This window comes from Littorina saxatilis, linkage group LG17 (assembly GCF_037325665.1).
Source record: "Littorina saxatilis isolate snail1 linkage group LG17, US_GU_Lsax_2.0, whole genome shotgun sequence".
Lineage (NCBI taxonomy): Eukaryota > Metazoa > Mollusca > Gastropoda > Littorinimorpha > Littorinidae > Littorina > Littorina saxatilis.
The window spans coordinates 25,693,034-25,714,956 of record NC_090261.1 but is presented as its reverse complement, the minus strand read 5'-3'; the positions used below and the strand labels follow the sequence as shown (position 1 = coordinate 25,714,956).

General features: G+C 42.0%; 3 protein-coding genes across 3 annotated transcripts; all 3 read left to right on the top strand.

Annotated features, from left to right (window-relative positions):
* Nucleotides 1–5,033: 5,033 nt before the first annotated feature.
* Nucleotides 5,034–7,744, top strand: LOC138953076 (toll-like receptor 13). The gene has a single exon (XM_070324852.1). It carries the CDS (start codon nt 5,142–5,144, stop codon nt 7,287–7,289), a length of 2,148 nt encoding a protein of 715 aa, XP_070180953.1. The 5' UTR covers nt 5,034–5,141; the 3' UTR covers nt 7,290–7,744.
* A 2,676-nt stretch (nt 7,745–10,420) lies between these two features.
* On the top strand, nt 10,421–12,753 carry LOC138953240 (toll-like receptor 3). The gene is made up of 2 exons (XM_070325040.1): nt 10,421–10,426; nt 10,798–12,753. The coding sequence occupies exons 1-2, from the start codon at nt 10,421–10,423 to the stop codon at nt 12,730–12,732; spliced, it is 1,941 nt and encodes a 646-aa protein (XP_070181141.1). The 3' UTR covers nt 12,733–12,753.
* A 1,009-nt stretch (nt 12,754–13,762) lies between these two features.
* Nucleotides 13,763–21,892, top strand: LOC138953077 (toll-like receptor 13). The gene is made up of 2 exons (XM_070324853.1): nt 13,763–16,635; nt 20,543–21,892. Exon 1 carries the CDS (start codon nt 14,464–14,466, stop codon nt 16,591–16,593), a length of 2,130 nt encoding a protein of 709 aa, XP_070180954.1. The 5' UTR covers nt 13,763–14,463; the 3' UTR covers nt 16,594–16,635; nt 20,543–21,892.
* Nucleotides 21,893–21,923: the final 31 nt, after the last annotated feature.

Below are 21,923 nucleotides of genomic sequence, written 5' to 3'. Positions count from 1 at the left end.
GGAATAATAACGAGTAATAAATCAACGCTTGTGTTGTTATCTGGAGGGGTGGGTGGGGGGGGGGGGAGTTTGGTTGTTTTCCTCGTGTTACCCGCTTCACGTGTCACTATTTTCTCAATCTGGGGGGAGTTGTAGAACTGTATAATTTAACCACTGATTTAATTAACCGGGCAGTTGTTAGACCCCGCTTGTCGCTGAGACGGACAGGAAGAGTAAAATCAGAGCAATGCAGTGATCACAAGCCGGCCATCGGGTTAGAAATGAATTAAGTTTGACAAAGATAAGACTTTTGAAATAACGTTTTGTTGGTTGCCCGTTACTTGTTGTTTGTACTGTTACTTTCCGAGTTTGATTCATGTTTGTAGATTAAAAAAATAATTGCCAGCGAGAAAGTATTGGAAATTTTGCAAATTGAGAAAAGAAATATTTGTTTGTTTGTGTTTTTGAAACAAAAAACACGAAAGGTAAGTTGTTGGAACGTTGTTATTGACAAAATTACGTTAAAGTCACGAATATATCGACCCAACGGTCTTTTAAGTGAACAGACAAACAAATATCACACAAAACGTATTTTCATGAAATTCAGTATTTGCCCACTCGCCAGGAAGCCGAGCGAATGAAATGTTCTTGTTAGCATGGAAATGAATTTCATTCGCTCGGCTTCCTGGCGAGTGGGCGAATACTGAATTTCATGAAGATAAGTTTTGTGTGATATTTGTTTGTCTGTTCACTTAAAAGAAACCACTGTTATTCAGATCCACAAATTTCTTCCAGCATGAAAAAAACAGGTAACTTTTCAGAACGTTTGAAACTAAATATCATTTTTAAGTTTACAGAGGTTTATTTAAACACCCAGGATGTACACACATTAACTTTGATTCGAAGAGCTGAAGTGTGAAGGCGAAGGAGTCTTGTTATGCACAGCATAATGCGGACTACAAGTACAAAAGCAATGATGACACTGACTGGCATCGACAATGCACACGCACACACAGAAAATAGGAATAGAGTATTTCGGTGTTGTTAGCGCCTTGACTGTTCCCCTTTCCACTTCATCAAAGAGTACCACTTAGCTTACAGCAAGTTGTTAATGGGGTTATGTTCTTCTACTGCATTGCAAGCAACTTCGGAATCAATGGCGATCTTTTTTCTGACTGTGAATGTAAAGCGCCTGCTCCTATTATTACATTGTATACATTTTGCAGAGCTTTTACATATTATCAGATATGAATCATCAGAAAAGTCATAGGGACTACATTGTGCATGAATATACTTTTTGTATTCCCCGATTTTGCAACAAATTCAGTGGAATCGTACTAATTTAGTAATTCGTAATTACAAGTTGAATTTTGGAACGTTGGCAGTCTCTTTGTTTTTGGATTTGTTTGTGTTTTTGTTTTGTTTAGCCATGTTGTTTTTCTTTAGCTAAGTATAAGTGGACTCAGTTCAGTTTAATATCCTTGTTTTCCTCATATTTTCAGGGGTAGGGGGGGGGGGGTGGGGGGTTCAACTTCAACGAAAAATCATGTAATGGGTCTGATTCGGCCACGTTCAACGCAGAAGTAAATTAATTAGATAAGATCATATACCTATGGTTAAAGCAAATACATACTAGCCGGGTCTATATAACAAAAGCCCCTGCTTGTTCCATTCAGTGTTGCATGAACACAATGACAGTTGGACTTCCGACGGCATTATATTTCCTTCCTGAAACCAAACAAGCTGTACATCTCACACGCTTCTATTATTACATTATTTTTATTGTTAGCATGGAAATGAACTCGTATGATTGAAAGTCCTTTGGAAGTAGGGGAAGGGCTCCTAATATGGACCACTTTTTGTTTCATGCTGATAACTAGCTTGTTTTCTTGCGAAGAAGTTTTATTTTGTGTTTGGTAGTCCTTTTCTCTTAGGTTAACCGTTAGGCCTAATTAGAGTGAAATAGCTTTGATAGACATTCAGCAAAAATTAAATACAGAAAAAAATCACAAATGGTTTATATTAGGAGCCCGGGCGCCTAATATGGACCAGTGAAGCGGCCTTCACGAATCACTGTAAAAAGCCCCCTATACTTCAAAATAACATGATACAACTTAGTTTACAAGTCAGACTAATTAAAATATGCTTTAGATGTATCTGTTTCGGGTTGATGAGAGCATTATTTGAAGCACACCAGGAAACTAAAGAAGCTTATCAAAAACAGAGTGAAAATAAGTGAAATTATCAACTTCCACGAAAAGAAGACTTTTTGTCATATTTCTTTTTAATCTCGAGGGCTAGTTATAGGTTATTTCCAGCAAGCTTCTTAATGAATTAATGAAAATAGCCTTTAGCTTTTATTTTCTTCGATTTGTTGAAGGTGGTCCATATTAGGGGACTCGCACATACTTTGAGATTTTGCTATTATTTTTTGTTTGCAGTAGAAACTCGGGGTCAACACTGCTAAAATGTAACAAATACGGTCTTAGCTGTCATGTATAGCAATTTTTGTGTGATAAAAGCTTTGGCTGTGGACAGAAACGAGTCCGTTTTAGGCGGAAAATTTAGAGTGAACCCTGCCAAAAGTGAAACAAGTCGCGTAAGGCGAAAATACAATATTTAGTCAAGTAGCTGTCGAACTCACAGAATGAAACTGAACGCAATGCCATTTTTCAGCAAGACCGTATACTCGTAGCATCGTCAGTCCACCGCTCATGGCAAAGGCAGTGAAATTGACAAGAAGAGCGGGGTAGTAGTTGCGCTAAGAAGGATAGCACGCTTTTCTGTACCTCTCTTTGTTTTAACTTTCTGAGCGTGTTTTGAATCCAAACATATCATATCTATATGTTTTTGGAATCAGGAACCGACAAGGAATAAGATGAAAGTGTTTTTAAATTGATTTCGACAATTTAATTTTGATAATATTTTTTATATATTTAATTTTCAGAGCTTGCTTTTAATCCAAATATAACATATTTATATGTTTTTGGAATCAGAAAATGATGGAGAATAAGATGAACGTAAACTTGAATCGTTTTATAAATTTTATTTTTATTTTTTTAAATTTTCAGATTTTTAATGACCAAAGTCATTAATTAATTTTTAAGCCACCAAGCTGAAATGCAATACCGAAGTCCGGGCTTCGTCGAAGATTACTTGACCAAAATGTCAACCAATTTGGTTGAAAAATGAGGGCGTGGCAGTGCCGCCTCAACTTTCACGAAAAGCCGGATATGACGTCATCAAAGACATTTATCAAAAAAATGAAAAAAACGTTCGGGGATTTCATACCCAGGAACTTTCATGTCAAATTTCATAAAGATCGGTCCAGTAGTTTAGTCTGAATCGCTCTACACACACACACACACACACACACACACACACACACACGCACATACACCACGACCCTCGTTTCGATTCCCCCTCGATGTTAAAATATTTAGTCAAAACTTGACTAAATATAAAAAGGAGAAATAGCCCAACGGTTTTGAGATTTGTGTTTCTGCAACTGTTTTGACATGTGCAAGTTATCCAGCGAATAAATTTTTTTTGAGCGCTCTAGCGCCGTTAGTTTGTCAGAACAGGAGGTGGTCCATATTAGGAGCCGGTCCATATTAGGAGCCCTTCCCCTAGTTAAAAGTGCATGGCTGTTGCAATGTGCTGCTGTGTTTAAGATGCATGTATACTCTTAATCTGCACATACCGCGCACAACTAGCAAGCTCTGATTTTAGCATGACGTAAACATGTTTTTCTCAATGCCACGAATAGGAGGTTCGTGTTCACAACCGGTTTCCAAAAGACACCGCTGCGTTGACAACGAACATTGGTATCTTGTTAGCTTTCTTGTAGGAATGCTTTAGTCCGGAGTATTGTGGATGGGATAAGGTGAGTGTTCACTCAAAATAAATTGGTTAAATTTGTTTCCATTATAAGGCAATTTCCAATCATATAATCATAAATGAACATAGCGGAAGGGCTCCTAATATGGACCGGCTCCTAATATGGACCACCTCTTGATCAGACAAACTAACGGCGCTAGAGCGCTAAAAACAATTTCATTCGCTGTATTCACCCTTTCTGGATAACTTGCGCATGTCAAAACAGTTGCAGAAACACAAACCTTAAAACCGTTAGGCTTTTTTTTCACTTTTGGCAGCGTTCACTCTAACTTTGACGCCTAAAACGGACTCGTTTCTGTCCACAGCCAAAGCTTTTATCACACACAAATTGCTATAATTATATGACAGCTAAGACCGTATTTGTTACATTTTAGCAGTTTTGACCCCGAGTTTCTACTGCAAACAAAAAATAATAGCAAAATCTCAAAGTATGTGTGAGTCCCCTAATATGGACCACCTTCAACAAATCGAAGAAAATAAAAGCTAAAGGCTATTTTCATTAATTCATTAAGAAGCTTGCTGAAAATAACCTATAACTAGCCCTCGAGCTTTCAAAAAAATATATCAAATTGTCTTCTTTTTGCGGAAGTTGATAATTTCACTTATTTTTACTCTGTTTTTGATATGCTTCTTTAGTTTCCTGGTGTGCTTCAAATAATGCTCTCATCAACCCGAAACAGATAAATCAAAAGCATATTTGAATTAGTCTGACATGCACAATAAGTTGTATCATGTTATTTTGAAGTATAGGGGGCTTTTGACAGTGATTCGTGAAGGCCGCTTCACTGGTCCATATTAGGAGCCTGGGCGCCTAATATGGACCCTTTGTGATTTTTTCTCTATTTAATTTTTGCTGAATGTCTATCAAAGCTATTTCACTCTAATTAGGCCTAACGGTTCACTTAAGAGAGAAGGACTACCAAACACAAAATGAAACTTCTTCGCAAGAAAACAAGCTAGTTATTAGCATGAAACAAAAAGTGGTCCATATTAGGAGCCCTTCCCCTAACTCGAGAATAGTTTCAACCATTTTCATGATAGTTTTTCATTCATTGGGCATTATGTTGCGATACTTTTAATGACAATACAAACTAGTGTTATTTCACCATTTTCAGAAAGAGAAGTGAGACTGACTGGGACACGACGGTTTTCAACCATCTTCGAAAGACTGACGAAGTCTGTCTAGCAGACCCGGACTTCATTCTATTTTCAAAGCAGGAAATCATCTGCATAATAAAGCGGTTTGAAACGACCCGACAGTCATGACCCATGCACGCATTTTAATGTTGGTCTCAATCTTAATGGCTGCAAGAGTTACCAACCCATACGTCACAGATTTTGTGACGTCACTTCGAGCTCCAGAGGATCTGGAAGACAGGGTGGAGGGGCCGAACGGAACACATTGTGGAGAAAACCTGTGTTCATGCTACCATGAAAACGCTGACTGTTCTCGCCACGCTCGAGGCCTTCAATATATACCACAACTTCCGCATGATATCACCCGATTGAATTTCAGCTCAAACCATCTCAAAGGCATCTTTCGAGACGACTTTTTCCAGAATGTCACCAACATCACATACCTGACGTTGTACAGAAACGAAGTGAGTTACATAAGGCCGGGAGCGTTCCAACATCTCGGACGACTAAACGAGCTCTACATGGACTTCAACAACATGACCTGGGCGACTGTTTCACCAGTTCTGACCGTCCCCACTCTTACCAGCCTGTCCCTGAGGCGTTGTGACCTGGATGCAGTTCCACCTGGCTATTTTGGCAGCACCACTTTGCAGCGACTCAAAAGCCTCATTCTCTACGACAATTACATCGGCGATACCAGTCTTAGCACCTTCCAGCACCTGAAAAGCTTGAGAGAGCTGGGTTTAGCTGCCAACAAAATCTCACACCTTCACGTGGATTTGGTCAGCGAACTGGAGACGATCAACTTGAACTCAAACGGACTGTTCGACTTCCCCATTACATGTTACGCCGGGAATTCCTCGCTGTTCCCCAAAATGACACACTTACTGCTGAGGAAGAACTTGATCTCGTCAATAGGACAGGTTTGCTTGCCCAGTCTGAAAGTCCTACTACTCAGTGAGAACATTATCTTCATTTTACCGGCGAATGCCTTCGGAGGAGACAAGTTTCCAAAACTGATTGAGCTGTATCTGTATGCTTTGAACGACCACATCGACACTCTGCCCAAAGACGCATTCAGCAATCCGTTGCTTGAGCGAATTTCCCTGTCTTACAATAGTATTGACTTTAGTCTCGAATCTATCGATACCGGTAGTTTTGCAAACTGTCCACATCTCATAGAGCTGCAACTCAGTCACAATTTCTTACGCGTCACAGAAGACCGCTTTTTGGAGCTGTTCGGCCATTTGAATCGGATGAAAAAACTCTTTATGGAGGACTGCGAACTGATGTACATCACCCAGCACATGTTATCAGGATTTCCACAACTGGAGACGTTGTCCCTGGACCGTAACAGGTTATCAGCGATTCCCGATGGGGCGTTTGATGGCCTTGGGAAGCTGAAACACCTTGTCCTCAGCAATAACCAGATATCCGTGGTGTCAGCACGGTTGTTTAGTCCAGTTACCCGAAAGCATAGACTTACCATGCTGGACCTAAGCGGGAACCCATTCCTCTGTTCATGTGAGCTGCTGTGGTTTCAAAACTGGTTAATTACTACCCGTACTTTGTTCAATGGATCATGGGGACCCTATCGCTGTTTCAACATCCCTGGACTAGCAGTCCAACAGTTCTTTGTCGATGAACAAGCCTGTCTGTTAAGCCACGGGGCGTCCGTCATGATCGTTGTTGTCGTCAGTCTCGTGCTTCTGACAATGACTATGATCGTCACCGTGTTTCGTTACCGCTGGCATTTCCGCCTGGTGCTGTACGAAGCGTTTAGTGGCCATGGTGACGCCAGAAAGCGACGTCTGCAGACCGGTCACTTTGACTACGACATCTTCGTGTCCCACGACTCTGACGACCTGCCCTGGGTTCGTCGTCACCTCATGCCTGAGCTGGAAGAACGCCTGGGTCTGCGCCTGTGTCTTCATCAGCGAGACTTCACCTTGGGAAGGAACATTGTGGACAACATCGCTGACTGCGTTGAGAGAAGCAAGAAAGTGATGATGCTGTTTTCCAGCAGCTTCGTGCAGAGTCAGTGGTGTCAGTTCGAGCTGTCGCTGTGCTTGACTCACGTATTGGACTATGATGATGCGCTGATCATCGTGTGTCTGGATGACGTGCCGTCACGTGACCTGACGGCGGCCATGATGGCGGTGCTGAAGACGACGACGTACATCCAGTGGATGGATGACGAGCATGCAATGACGTCCTTCTGGGGACGTCTTCGTGTGGCTCTGAACGAGATCATTTCTCACCACAATCCCTGACTGCTGTCTGCCGTTCTTACAAACAGGTTGTTTTGTCAGGCAATGGTGTCAGTGAAAGTCTAGCGTATGTCGGTGTGTATGTGTGTCAGTGTGTATGTGTGTCAGTGTGTGTGTGTGTCAGTGTGTGTGTGTAAGTGAACTGGCTTCAAATTCGTGCTCGTGATTTCCTTATATAATTTTGCGCGAGTGTTTTACATGTATATCTTTTTTCTACGCCAAATTCATTTTTAACACTCCTTGATTTGCTGCATATGTTGTAGTTTTAATATAATCTCTTTTTCTTCCTTTCTGTTTCGTTCTTTTTCTTTCTTTTTTCCTCTTTACGCCATTCGTTTGTCTACAAAGTTTTGTGTGTGTGTCTCTGTTTGTCTGTCTCTCTTTCTCTCTCTGTCTTTGTCTCTTTCTCTCTCTGTCTTTGTCTCTGTCTCTTTCTCTCTGTCTCTGTCTCTTTGTTTTTATTGTTTAGGGTAGGTTTTTGTTCTCATCGGTGTCTTTTGTGTTTGGAAGGGGTGGGTGGGTGGGAGAGGGGACTATATGTTCCCAGTAGTGGTCTTCCCTTCGCTTGTTCTGCTTGTAACTAATAGGTTCGGTCATTCGGTTGTTCCACGTCAGTTTGGGCGTTCCATACCAACTTACACCGTCATTGCCAAGAGAGCAAGTCGTATGCAGAAATACCTGGCAGATTGCGAAATGATATTGATAGATGTTACCGGGTAAAAAGTCAGTTTTGGACCGGTATTGTCAAGAGAGCCAATAAAATACAGAAATAATCGGTAGATTGAGAAATGATACCGGTAGATTCTACCGGGTAAAAAGTCAGTTTTGGCGTTCCATACCCATTCATACCGGTATTGTCAAGAGAGCCAATCAAATACAGAAATACCCGGCACATTGTGGAAGGAAACCGGTAAATCTACCGGGTAAAAAGTCAGCTTTGGGGTTCCCATAGCAACAGCATGTGAAATGCGGGCTCCTCTCAGGGGCGAAACGTAAAACGAAAATCAAAATAAAGAGTGCTGCGGATGAGCTTGAAGGAAAAATCACAATGTCAAAACACTGATACCCAAACACAACCGCTTCAAATTTGACCAACTATATAGGCGCTCAAACACTAACTGTATGGTTATTCCTGGTGTAAGGTGATACAATTACAACCCCCTCCCCCACACCCGTACTGTGTAGCTCTTGAGGCGATTAGAGACAGCTCTTTAACACAACTGAAACGAATATTTCCAGACTAAGCCAAATAATATGTTCTGTAGAGAAAGGCGCAAAAAAAAGTTATCTGCTATCACTGGTACTGAACATTTTGAACCAAATTATTAGAGAGAAAAAAGTCTTCGAAATTAAATTCTGATATCAATGAGAAAATGTTGAGGTTGAAAATACACAAGATAAAAGATGGTAAAATAAATGGTTTCTGGTTCGAAAAATATAGCGAAATCAAGGAACAAACGTTACATTGAAGAAGATAAATATTCTGGCATCTGAATACTGTTCCTTTTCTGCAGAAACTTAGGGTAGTATTGAACATATTTTGGCGCTGTAAATATACGTTGATAAGTTTTGGCCAGAGGTTTAGAAGTTTGAATGTGATTTTGCTTCAAATGTACATTTATCAGAAGAACTGGCATCATTCGAGATTCAGAAATTTGTTTATGCTCATCACATTTTACATTTCATTGTTTTATTAGCAAAACATCACACACACACACACACAAATGACAGCCGCATTTTCAGACAAGCATAGGCCTATACAATCGAAATGAAGACTTAACTTTAAGGCAAAGTTGGCTTATTATGTACCTTGTTTTCATATTAATAATATCGCATGTTTTATAAGTAGGCCCTATTCAATGTTTGTACATATGTTGTATAATATAAGAGTTAATAAGTTTTGATGTTTGTTTTTGTTTTCTCCATCTCTCACTCTTCTCTATCTTTGTCTGGCTGTCTCTGTCCATTTTCCTTACTTGTTGAAACAAAACAAAAACATTGTTTTAGAGGTGTTGATGTGATGCTGTTCACATTGTTGATTTGTATGCGGTTTTGTAGTTGAAATGCCCAAGAACAAGAATACAAATTATTACAAAAAAGAAAACGTTTCAGGGTCGGCAGAAAAAAGTCAGTCGGGTTGGGCCTTACCCAAAATGTTGAATTATGCGTCCGTTATGTTCCTTGTTCCTTGTTTCAGTTCCTTTTTTCAGACAAAGATTTCATGTCTTTGCGTGATCTCTATTTCAAGTCACGGTTTGCTAACAATACAGTGGAACCTGCCTTTGAGGCCAGCTCGATAGCGACCACGTGCCCACGTTGTGGGGACGTTAACAACCAACCTATCAACCAACCACCTGCCTACAACGACCACGCCAAAGATCCCCAATGATATTTTTCTTTGCATAGTTCATCTTTCCGTAGCGACCACCTGGTTTTAACGACCAGTTTGCTCGGCGGGTCCCTTGAGCAGTCGTTCCAGCCAGGCTCGACTGTAGTATTTTGTCAGTCGCACGGCAAGAGAGGGAGGAAAAGGAGCTTGACGGTTGAGGCTCGGCCAGGAAGTTCCATTTCAATAGTTTAAAGATCACGAGAGAATTTTCCATAGTTTAAAGATTACGAGATAATATTCTGCAGGAAGCAGGAAGAGTGAAGCGGGCAAATATAAACTCATTACTTCCCCCGAAAGCACTCACGGGTGGGGAACTGTTCTAGTGTGTAGGTCAGTGGGGTCGACGTGTTCCAGTTGAGAGGAGTCTATATTTTTCAGTTGGGATGGAGAACGCGCGAATTTAGATAGGTTGAATTTCGACGGATGGGAGCGCCTTCGGTAGACTGACGGTGTGACCTCAAAGGCACGCTGCTTCCTGTGTAAACGATTCGACTCACCCTTTCAGAGCTGACCGGTTTATTTTTTATTTTTATGAGACTGCAAGACCAACCCACCACTTGGACATGTAGGTATATAAAAAAGATACACAGCCCGGTTGTCGTGTGTGGGAAGTGTAATTTTTTGATGATTTGATTTTTACAAAGGCACTGAGAGCTTTTAAGAAATGTATCCATTAAGATAACCTCACTCTGCACAGAAACCAGTCGGGCTGTTGAATCTTGGTGTGTGTCCAAGAGGATTAAGGATGCTCGTATCCTATGTAAACACCTGGTCAGACATGTATGCATGATCGTTTGCAGGGGACAGGAAGGTACCTTCTACACTTGCTATTTCAGAAACCACACCGTTCAAAGCCTCATTTTGTGATCTCTTCCTTGCGAAAGTAACGTTTGAAAATTGAGAAAGAACATGTACTGGGTGGCATCTCACAGTGTGCTGGTGCTTTTCGTGAGTTTTACTCTGAGTGCACACATCGGACATATCAGTCATGTCCAAATCAAAAGGGCAGCAATAAATCATACGGCTAAGGCGAAGGCAACGTTTTCATATCCTTGCGGCGATGATCTGTGCCTATGCTCAAAGAGAAGAGCTGACTGCTCTGGGCATTCTGATGGACTGCAGTATATTCCCAAACTTCCGCACGGCATCCAGACCTTGAATTTCACCGGCAACAACCTGACATCTATTTCACGTGACAACTTTTTCTCCAACGTGACCAGAATCGCTCAACTTGACCTGAGCAAGAATGGTTTAACTAAGATTAGTCCAGGAGCCTTTCGCAAACTGTCTCTGCTGTCGCGGCTTCTGCTGAACGGTAACCCGTTGAATTACACGCAGCTTCATCATGTTCTCTCAGTGTCGTCTCTTCAGAGCCTGCACCTGGAGATGTGCGGGCTTGGAACAATACCACGCCACTTTTTTGACAATGCAGATCTGCCTCGACTTACCAATATAGCTCTTGACAAAAATTATCTTGATATTGTTGATGTGGATCAGTTTACCTCGCTAACAGGACTGGCAAATCTTTCGTTATCATACAGTGAGATTTCCCACGCATATGTCAGTCGTGCGGTGCAACTGACTGCACTAGACTTGGGATTCAATGCACTCTATCATTTTCCAAAGACGTGCAGTCAGAATGGCACGTCTTTGTTTCCACGTTTGAGGGTACTCGACCTGCAAGAAAATCGGATTAGTTCAGTACCAACAGAAGTCTGTCTTCCACAGCTGCAGCTCTTGGGACTAAGTAAAAACCGCATTTCGGGGCTAACTACTGATAGTTTTAGCGACCACAAGTTTCCGCAGCTTGAAATCTTGTTCTTGCGGCAGATGAGTAACGGTATGCATTGCATTCAAAGAAGCGCCTTCAATAACCGCATGCTGAAAATCTTGGACTTAACTTTCAACAACATAAATTTTCTTTTAAACGTTGACAATGATAGTTTCGCGAATCTTACTCAGTTGAAGGAACTTCAAGCTAGTCACAACTTCTTTCCTGTTGAAAATAATAAATTTCTAAGACTGACGGGGCATTTGCTAAACCTCGAGACGCTTGTCCTTGAAAGAACCCAAACTGAACGCATCTCATCGGAGCTGTTTAACAGGTTCCAAAAACTGGAGAAACTTTTACTGAACAGAAACTACATCTCCGTGATTCCTGACGGTGTGTTTGACAACTTAACACGTCTGAAACACTTGGACTTGGCCAAAAACCGTATCTCGTTGATCAAGCCTACAACATTCAGTGGAGCTACTCGAAATCGCCTGGAGTACGTCGACTTGAATCGAAATCCATTTTCATGTTCCTGTGATCTGATTTGGTTTCAACATTGGCTGGCCTCGAACAAGTCTCTTTTTGACCATACATGGGGCACTTACGATTGCTCCAACATTCCAGGCCTTCATGTAGAGGACTTCCATCTTGTTGCTCAGGCATGCCTGCTGAGGTTTGATGCATCTGCCATGATCATTGTCGTTATCAGTCTCGTGCTTCTGATCCTGACTGTGGTCGTCACCGTGTTTCGTTACCGCTGGCATTTCCGCCTGGTGCTGTACGAAGCGTTTCGTGGCCATGGTGACGCCAGCAGGCGACGTCTGCAGACCGGTCATTTTGACTACGACATCTTCGTGTCCCACGACTCCGACGACCTGCCCTGGGTTCGCAAACACCTCATGCCCGAGCTGGAAGAACACCTGGGTCTGCGTCTGTGTCTGCATCAGCGAGACTTCACCTTAGGAAGGAACATTGTGGACAACATTGCTGACTGCGTGGAGAGAAGCAAGAAAGTGATGATGCTGTTTTCCAGCAGCTTCGTGCAGAGTCAGTGGTGTCAGTTCGAGCTGTCGCTGTGCCTGACTCATGTCATGGACTTTGATGATGCGCTGATCATCGTGTGCCTGGATGACGTGCCTTCACGTGACCTGACGACGGCCATGATGGCGGTGCTGAAGACGACGACGTACATCCAGTGGATGGATGACCGGGATGCCATCACGTCCTTCTGGGGACGTCTTCGTGTGGCTGTGAACGAGATCCTACCTCATCGCGCCTCCTGACTGCCTGTTTCCCCTTCTTTCAAACAGGTGATTTTGTTAACAAGGTGTCATAGTGAAAGACTCAAGTGTGTGTGTGTGTGTGTGTGTGTGTGTGTGTGTGCGAAGGTGTGTGTGTTTGTGTGTGTGCGAAGGTGTGTGTGTTTGTGTGTGAGTGTGTGTGTGTGTGAGAGAGAGAGAGAGAGAGAGAGAGAGAGAGAGAGAGAGAGAGAGAGAGAGAGAGATTGTGCACAATTTAATTAAAGGCACAGTAAGCCTCCCGTAAACCATCACAGATACTGTCAGGCTTTTACACACAGTACAGACACCCTTCCATTTGAACGCTCACCAAATGGGAACATCCTAGGTGCCCTCCCTAAAGAGCGAGCAATTTTCAAAGAATTTATTTTTGCGTGGTTTATCTTACCCCTGAACCATGGTGAACCCGTGTGATCAAGTTTCCCTTTTTCACAATGTAGTCGTCAGTTAGTAATTTGAATGCGACTCGCTGTGAGCTTATCTGCAATAGCACGTTATTAAGTACCTCTGACTATGCACGAAACAAACGGCTGTGGTTCACAAGAACTCTAGCAATGGCTTTTGACTGTTCAGAGGAACTGGCGATAGGTATAAACCGTCGTCTGCTACGAGAACCACGACCTTGCGTGACCCTGCTTCCGGGCTTTTCTTTTTCAAACTTTCAAAACTTCGATTTGTACTGATCTTGTCTTGATGAAAAAAGAATTCTTTTATAATTTAAGAATGTTTGTGTAACAAGCTGTCAATTTATTATTTATATTTTAAAAGTTAGGTCTAGCGCCAAAACGCACCACGGTCCGATTGTCTCTGACACTCTCTCCGCAAAATTAATTCTTTGAAAATTGCTCGCTCTTTACGTAGGGCACCTAGGATGTTCCCGTTTGGTGAGCGTTCAAATGGAAGGGTGTTTGTACTGTGTGTAAAAGCCTGACAGTATCTGTGATGGTTTACGGGAGGCTTACCGTGCCTTTAACTGAATTCGTGCACTTGATTAGTAATTATCAATCGATTATTGCAGAAGCCGAGCCTGCACGTTGACTGAAAGAGAGTTAGTCACGACACCAGGAAGTTCCTTTATTTCGTTTGACACTCTAGTCGTCTGAAGATCACCTTACATGTTCTGAAGTAGGCTGACAAATTACAAAGTAGGCGATTATCATTTCTTCAAATCACCCAGAGGGTTAACACAAAAATCTGAACGAGTCACATTGAGGTTGGCAAACGTGGACACACTCGGTTAATTTACCTCTCAGTCCATTGCCTGTCGTGGCTGACCCAACGTTGCACGAAAAAAAATCTAATAAGATAACACTGAAAGACAAGAGATCGACGCGACATAAGATTGGTCTGTCTTGGAAGATTGAGAGCCATACAATGTCGAACGGCAGATGATAGATGAGACGGAAGATCGAATTCAACAAAAGGTCGAAGTGTTCCAATAAAACTGTGGTGGGCTGTCTTCATTCGTGAGGTTGTACCTCAGTGTCTTTCCTTCGCGAAGGAACTGCATTTGCTCATTTTCTTCCGGGTTCTATTCGTGTAAAACGCACATCTGAGAAAGTCCTCGTGCATAGGCTATGTTGTTACTGTTGGCTGAGAAGAAAAGCGGCAGCCTTTAGCAGTCACTACTTACGCACCTGCGCTATTCAAAGCCGGATTAGGATTTGACCTCGTCAACGCACAAGTAACAGTTTTAAAAACATTTGAGAGAACAAAATGTACTGGATCGCGTTTCATAGTGCGGTTGTGCTTTCTGTGGTTTTCACTCGAAGTGCTGTGCAACCAGGTCACATCAGTCACGACAAAACCATCACAAAGGCGAAGTCTTCTTTATATGTTTGCGGCGAGAATCTTTGCCGATGCTATAAGAGAAAAGCTAACTGCTCACAGCCTTCTCATGGACTTCATTATATTCCCGAACTTCCAAACGGAATCCAGAACTTGATTTTCACCCACAACAAGCTGAAATCTATTTCACTTGACAGCTTTTTCTCAAACGTGACAAGAATCACTGAAGTTGACTTGAGTTACAATAAGTTGACTCAGATCCGTCCGGGAGCCTTTCGCAATCTTACATTGTTGACACGGCTTACGCTCAGTGGTAACCCGTTGAATTACTCTCAGCTTCACCCTGTTCTCTCGGTGTCGTCTCTTCGGAGTCTACAACTGGAGGAGTGTCGGCTTGGAACAATTCCACGCCACTTTTTTGACGATGCAGATTTGCCTCGGCTTGCCAATATAACGTTTAACAAAAACTTAATCGACGTTGTTGATCTTGATCTGTTCGCTCCGCTTAAAGGTCTGAAAAGTCTGTATTTGCCTCGTTGCCAGATTTCGCACCTGTATAGCAGTCGTGCGATACAATTGGACGTCCTGGTCTTGGGATTCAATGCACTCTTTTCCTTTCCAAAGACTTGTTCAAGCAATGGCACATCTTTATTTCCATCTTTGCGGAAGCTTGATTTAGACGGCAACCTGATAAATTTCTTACCGACACACATGTGCCTCCCACAATTACAGCTCCTGGGACTGAATTACAACCGTTTTGAGAGTTTGAAAACCAACGCTTTTAGCTATCGTAATTTTCCCCGGCTGGAGATCTTATATCTTACGCAAATGAATAGCTTCTTGCGTTACATACAAATACGCGCTTTTAATAACCCCAGACTAAGAAGTCTGTATTTGTCGTTAAACAACATCAATTTTTTGACAAACGACGTGCAGGAAGACTGTTTTGCTAATCTCACTCGGCTAAGGAGACTGGAACTCAGTCACAACAAATTTCCTGCTGAAAACCAGAAATTCGAAAAACTAACTGGACACCTGTCAAACCTCGAAAATCTGTATCTTGAAGGTACTCAAACTGGAGGCATTTCGCCTGTGACGTTTAACAGATTCCCAAAACTGGAGAGGCTTTATCTAAACAGAAACTCAATTTCCGTGATACCTGACGGTGTGTTTGACAACTTAACACGTCTAAAACACTTGGACTTGGGGATAAACCAGATCTCATTGATCAACCCTTCAACATTCAGTGGAGCTACTCGAAATCGACTGAAGCATGTTGACTTGAGCCACAATCCGTTTTTATGTTCCTGTGACCTTGTTTGGTTTCAACACTGGCTGGTCTCCAACAAGTCTCTTTTCGACCATACATGGGGCTCTTACAATTGCTCCAACATACCAGACCTTCAGGTGGAGGACTTCCATGTTGTCGCTCAGGCGTGCCTGCTGAGCTTCGATGTCTCTATGATGATCATTGTCGTCATCAGTCTCGTGCTTCTGACCCTTGCTGTGATCGTCGTCGTGTTTCGTTACCGCTGGCATTTTCGCCTAGTGCTGTACGAAGCGTTTCGTGGCCATGGTGACGCCAGAAGGCGACGTCTGCAGACCGGTCATTTTGACTACGACATCTTCGTGTCCCACGACTCCGACGACCTGCCCTGGGTTCGTCGACACCTCATGCCCGAGCTGGAAGACCGTCTGGGTCTGCGCCTGTGTCTGCATCAGCGAGACTTCACCTTAGGAAGGAACATTGTGGACAACATCGCTGACTGTGTTGAGAGAAGCAAGAAAGTGATGATGCTGTTCTCAGCCAGCTTCGTGCAGAGTCAGTGGTGTCAGTTCGAGCTGTCTCTGTGCCTGACTCACGTGATGGACTTTGATGACGCGTTGATCATCGTGTGTCTGGATGACGTGCCGTCACGTGACCTGACGGCGGCCATGATGGCGGTGCTGAAGACGACGACGTACATCCAGTGGATGGATGACCGGGATGCCGTCACGTCCTTCTGGGGACGTCTTCGTGTGGCTGTGAGCGAGATCCTACCTCACAACAACCCCTGACTGTCGCCTTCCCGTCACCGAAGCAAGTAAAGCCTATCACAAGTGCGCACATCTTTCTTTCTTTCTTTATTTGGTGTTTAACGTCGTTTTCAACCATTCAAGGTTATATCGCGACGGGGAAAGGGGGGAGATGGGATAGGGGAAAGGGGGAAGATGGGATAGAGCCACTTGTTAATTGTTTCTTGTTCACAAAAGCACTAATCAAAACATTGCTCCAGGGGTTTGCAACGTAGTACAATATATGACCTTACTGGGAGAATGCAAGTTTCCAGTACAAAGGACTAAACATTTCTTACATACTGCTTGACTAAAATCTTTACAAACATTGACTATAATCTATACAAGAAACACTTAACAAGGGTAAAAGGAGAAACAGAACCGTTAGTCGCCTCTTACGACATGCTGGGTAGCATCGGGTAAATTCTTTCTCGTCCCAACCAATATGGGACTCCCCCTAACCCGCGGGGGGTAGTGCGCACATGAGCATGCGACAACTTACATGCGTTTTGACACTTTTTTCAGCTTTCAATTGGTTGTTCCCATCAGTACTCTTATTCTTAAAGGTGGTCGTCTACATTTTTGCTTTTTTTCAATAATCTTATGGTTAGATTTCGCTAAAACGTTATGTAAGATGATGAATGAACCATGGGGAAAAAAGTTATAGAAAAAAAATATATATGTAAAAAAAAGATTTTATTTTTGGGTAGCGTGACTCACGCTTCCAATATTTTGTTTTCTGTTTGCTGAGAACACATGTGCTTTGCCTAAAAATACTGACCAATCAAATTCATGTCACTATGCTTATAGCCACGCCCAAACAAGTGCAGCAACAGTTTGACACTGGAGCGCTGTCCACGCTTTTTTTTAAACGCACGAAATGCACGGGATTTGAGAGGAGTTTTGCGCTTGGCATTTTCCAAATAAGGATATCCTACTATGAGTACTACGCTGGAATACTACAATGAATTTTCAAACGGCTACACTGGCTTCGTCTTTCCTGATCGAAAGGGGGTGTATTGTTGATATTTGTAGATAATAGACTCTGCATTTTAATGGTCAAAGGGCGATTTCGGTACTGTAAAAATGTAGACAAGGACCTTTAACCGGCAACACCTTGAAAATAAGCTAAAGTCACGCCCAGTATTTTGCAAACAAATGTGTTCTGCTGCAGTAATATAAGCACAGTCGTAGACTTACAAAGCGCGACAAGTCATTATTGGTGCTCTATTTGTAATTGTTGTCTTTCTTAATTTGAACAAAGACATACTCAGTGACTAGAGAGAATCTTCAACACTCATCGAAACGCTACTGTAAGACAAGCGAATTTGCTCTTCAATGACAACTAATGCTACTTTTGGGTCTGCGTGCTAGGCTTTCCCTGAAACCGCATAGCAAGCCAATCAGCTGCCTCGGTTTGTAAATTGCAACCAAGATTATAAGGACATGCACTTATGATTGAAAAGTGACACCACTTTTAGCTTCATTGGTGAACTATTCAAATTCAAATTATCCAGACTGTTTGGCCAACCGAAGGTGTATCTCATTACGGTCAGACACTTGTTAGCCTTGTGCTGAAGGGCCGCGCTGGCGCCTTTTGTCTGGGTAGCTGAGAGAAGCCGACGAATACTGATTTTTTTAAAAGTTTTTCATAACTGGCAGTTTCTCTTGCCTGCAACCTTTGGAGTGTTGTAGAACACAAGTGGCTGGTTTAATATTTGGACTGTTTGTCAGCGGCGGCAATGAGAGACGGGTTTTGATTGGCCCAAGCGCAAACTTCCGGGTAACTTACGTCAAATCAACCTGGCAGCTTGAGCAGCTAAGCTGAAAGCACTGTCATTTTTCAACCACAAGTGCAGTGTTCTTATTGGTTCAATTTGCAAATCGAGACAGCTGATTGGCTTGTTGGGGTTGTTTCAGGGCAAGCACAGCACATGCACCTAATAATTAGTGTTATTAACCGTAATGGATGAGTCATTTCGCTTGCCGTACTACTTGCCGGTTTTCCCAATTAAGAAACAGGAAAAACGCGTCGTAAGGGTTTTAGTCATGACTTCATATTATGCAACAAGGAAATTGCTTTGACGTTCTTTTTTTTTCTTTTCTTTTTTTCAAACAATTTTATTCAAATAAATAACAACAATTAACAATATCTCATACAATTAATTAAATACAACTTATCGAGTACAACAAGGTAACTTTTTTTAACGTTTTGTTCTTCGAACACTCACACAAAAATGCTTCTTATCTGTAACTGCCTATTAAAAATTTCTTATTCTTTATGACCAAGATATGAATAACTTTCAGGACAGTTTGCACGGGGTTAAGTCGCGATATTGCCGGTGTAACACGAAATTTTGACTCCACGAAAAATTTACTCCGGAGTAAATATTTCGTACGAAATTCTTACTCCGAGTACACTTTTCGTACGAGAAAAGAACTCCCCAAGGCACGAAAAAATTACTCCCTCCCCGAAATTTTTACTCCCCATTTTTTTTACTTCCAGTAAAAATCTCGTACGCAAAAATGGGATGCGGGCGAAGGGATAATGCCAATAAGTGATCTCGCGCACACGAATGTCGCGCTACCCTCCTTCCACCCCTTCCACCACCAAGACTAACAGGGGACAAGGGAGTAAAAATTTCGTACACCTGGCATGGGAAGTTGAATTGCTTGTGTTGGGGTGAAGTAATTTATTCGTTATTTATTTGTCAGGGGAGTAACATTTTTGTACGAAATGTTTACTCGGAACTCACCTGTCTTGGGGAGTAATTTTCTCGTGTAATTAATGGGGGAGTGCTTTTTTTGTAAAGGGAGTAACTTTTTCGTGCGAAATGTTTACTTCGGAGTAAAAATCTCGTGGGAGTAATTTTCTCGTGTTACACCAGAATGGTTCAAGTTTTTCATTCCATGCGCGTGCGTGTGTGTGTGTGTGAGTGAGTGAGTGTGTGTGTGTGTGTGTGTGTGTGTGTGTGTGTGTGTGTGTGTGTGTGTGTGTGTGTGTGTGTGTGTGTGTGTGTGTGTTGCCATTTTTGACACTGGTCTATAGGCTACGTGGAGTCCATTTCGTTGTAACAGACGTAGGCAAACAGATTTTTTTTCTAATTTGGAATCAAGTGTATGCGTATTCTGCTCGGTATAAATCTGTCAGCCGTTTCGAATTAGCCGCGCGAAGTAACTACTGTTTCATTGCAAACACTGAATTGCCAGTCACGTTGGATACGTTTATTTTCTCTCTGTCCGTGTTTTCATAAAAGTTGGTGTTAAAAAAGTGACTCGGCGAAGTTTGGCTATCATTCTGTACCTGTCTCCTCTAGTCTCTGCTTCAAGTTGAAAGTGCCATCAAATATCTCTTTGGTGCCATACAAGGTCAAACGCGGAATTATTTATCCCACCTTCAATATACTCTCCCTTTATCTCTCAAAAAAACAAAGAAAGGTGAATGGAAAATTACGCGCGTGTGTGCGCGCGTGTTCTTATGTTTTAGCAGTGTGTGTGTGTGTGTGTGTGTGTGTGTGTGTGTGTGTGTGTGTGTGTGTGCAGTCATTTAGTTCCCTGTGCAGGTTGGACGATTAGGCTGACCGTTATCCTTTCCTAATAAAGTTCTGAGTTCTTTGTCTGTCTCTTCAGCGGAGAGAGGCAGGGTTTCTTTTTTGAGCTTTTTACAGTGAGAAATTATTGTATATGTTCGGATTGTTTTCATAAATGGTACTTAAGAATATACACCTTTTATATTCATTGCTACGTGTTTCTGTCCTAGACTTCGAATGTCGTCTGGAAGGGAAAGGGTACGTAAAAATGTCACCAAGTCTATTGAGTGTTCTCACTGGGTCGGTTTGAACAATACGCTTAATTTTCCATTCACCCTTTGTTTTTGAGGGCCATACGTTTGTTCTGTTTTGATTTTGAGACGTCTGAATAATCTGTACTTTTTTTGTAATGCTGTGTGCAGTGATGCATGGACCGTTCCTGTCTGATACTAAGGCAATCTTCCTCGCTCCTACAGAAAAATAAACTCCTTTATCAACTGCAGGCACTTCAAGCATAATTCATTTATCCGTCTATCATTGTTGACAGAGTATCTTCGCATGGTGTGTCGTGATGTTGCATCCAGTTCAAACCTGTATTCAAAGAAAGCTTAGTGACATCAAGCAACTTAGCAAGAGTAGGTGAACTGTGATACCAGGAAAGACTTTATTGTTTGTATTGTCTTTGACTCACACGAGTCTTGGTAATTATAGGACTGTTAGGGCATCCGGCCGGCCAACATGACGGCCGTGCTTAGCCTCGAAACCGTGAACGGTAAGGCTAAGGGTTTCTCTGGTGTTATTGAAGTTAGTGCTTTGAAACTTTGTACATTTCTGAGGTTTGATTATACCTCCAGACGTGCTGCAAGTCTGTTTGACCCTCGTCAGATTTCAAGGTAAAACCGGTGTCTTGCTCAGGTCGAAGAATGGGAAATTATCATTGTTCTGGACGTTTTTGAACCTGGAGCTTTGAAGCTTCAAATACTTTCAGGTTTTGATGACCTCCAGACAGGAGACAAGCTTGGTTGACCTTAGTAGAATTTCAAGGTCACAGCGGGGTCATGTTTGGGTAAACACAAAGCAAATTCTAATTTTCTCTGATGGCTTTTATTTAAAGCTAGAGTTATGACACTCCTTACACTTCCATGGTTTGATGACCTTTAGATATGATGGAAGTCCAATTGACCCTCGTCAAGTTTCAAGTTCACAGTGGGGTCAAAACATGAAACAAATTATAATTTTGCTTGAACGTTTTTAAAAGTTTAGAGTTTTTAACCTTCACATAAGTCTGACTGGTCATGGTCCAATTTCAAGGTCACAGTGAGTTTGATAAGTAGGAAATTATTACTTGTAAGAACGTTTATGGAGTTACGGCAGTAGTTAATTTGCTTATTATTCATATTATGTATGAAAAAGATGAGTGGTGTATGTACAAGCATTTGCTCTACCTTTCAATGTAAATGTGTATGTTTTTTTTTAATAACAAGTGTATATGCCAACATGAAATAATATATTGAAACAGATGTGGACACATTACTCATTTTAGTTGTTTTTGTGTGTGACATTTTTTTTTTTTTTTAGCAATGGCTTCTTTACGGGTAGAAATGGGTGTAAATTTGTAGCATATGCCACTCCAAAATTGTTGTAGATGGTAGTCCTGCTTTAATTTACAAAGGTTTTATGTTTGTACTTTTCTGTAAATAATTTTGGATACATTTTGCATGTCTACCTCCTGAGGATTGGACAATGCATACGTTTGTTCACAAGCGTGTCAATAATCTTGTTATAAATTGAAGTTCGCATGCA

Coding starts and splice junctions, on each gene's coding strand:
- LOC138953076 (XM_070324852.1), top strand. CDS start 5,142: ATGACCCATGCACGCATTTTAATGTTGGTCTCAATCTTAATGGCTGCA.
- LOC138953077 (XM_070324853.1), top strand. CDS start 14,464: ATGTACTGGATCGCGTTTCATAGTGCGGTTGTGCTTTCTGTGGTTTTC.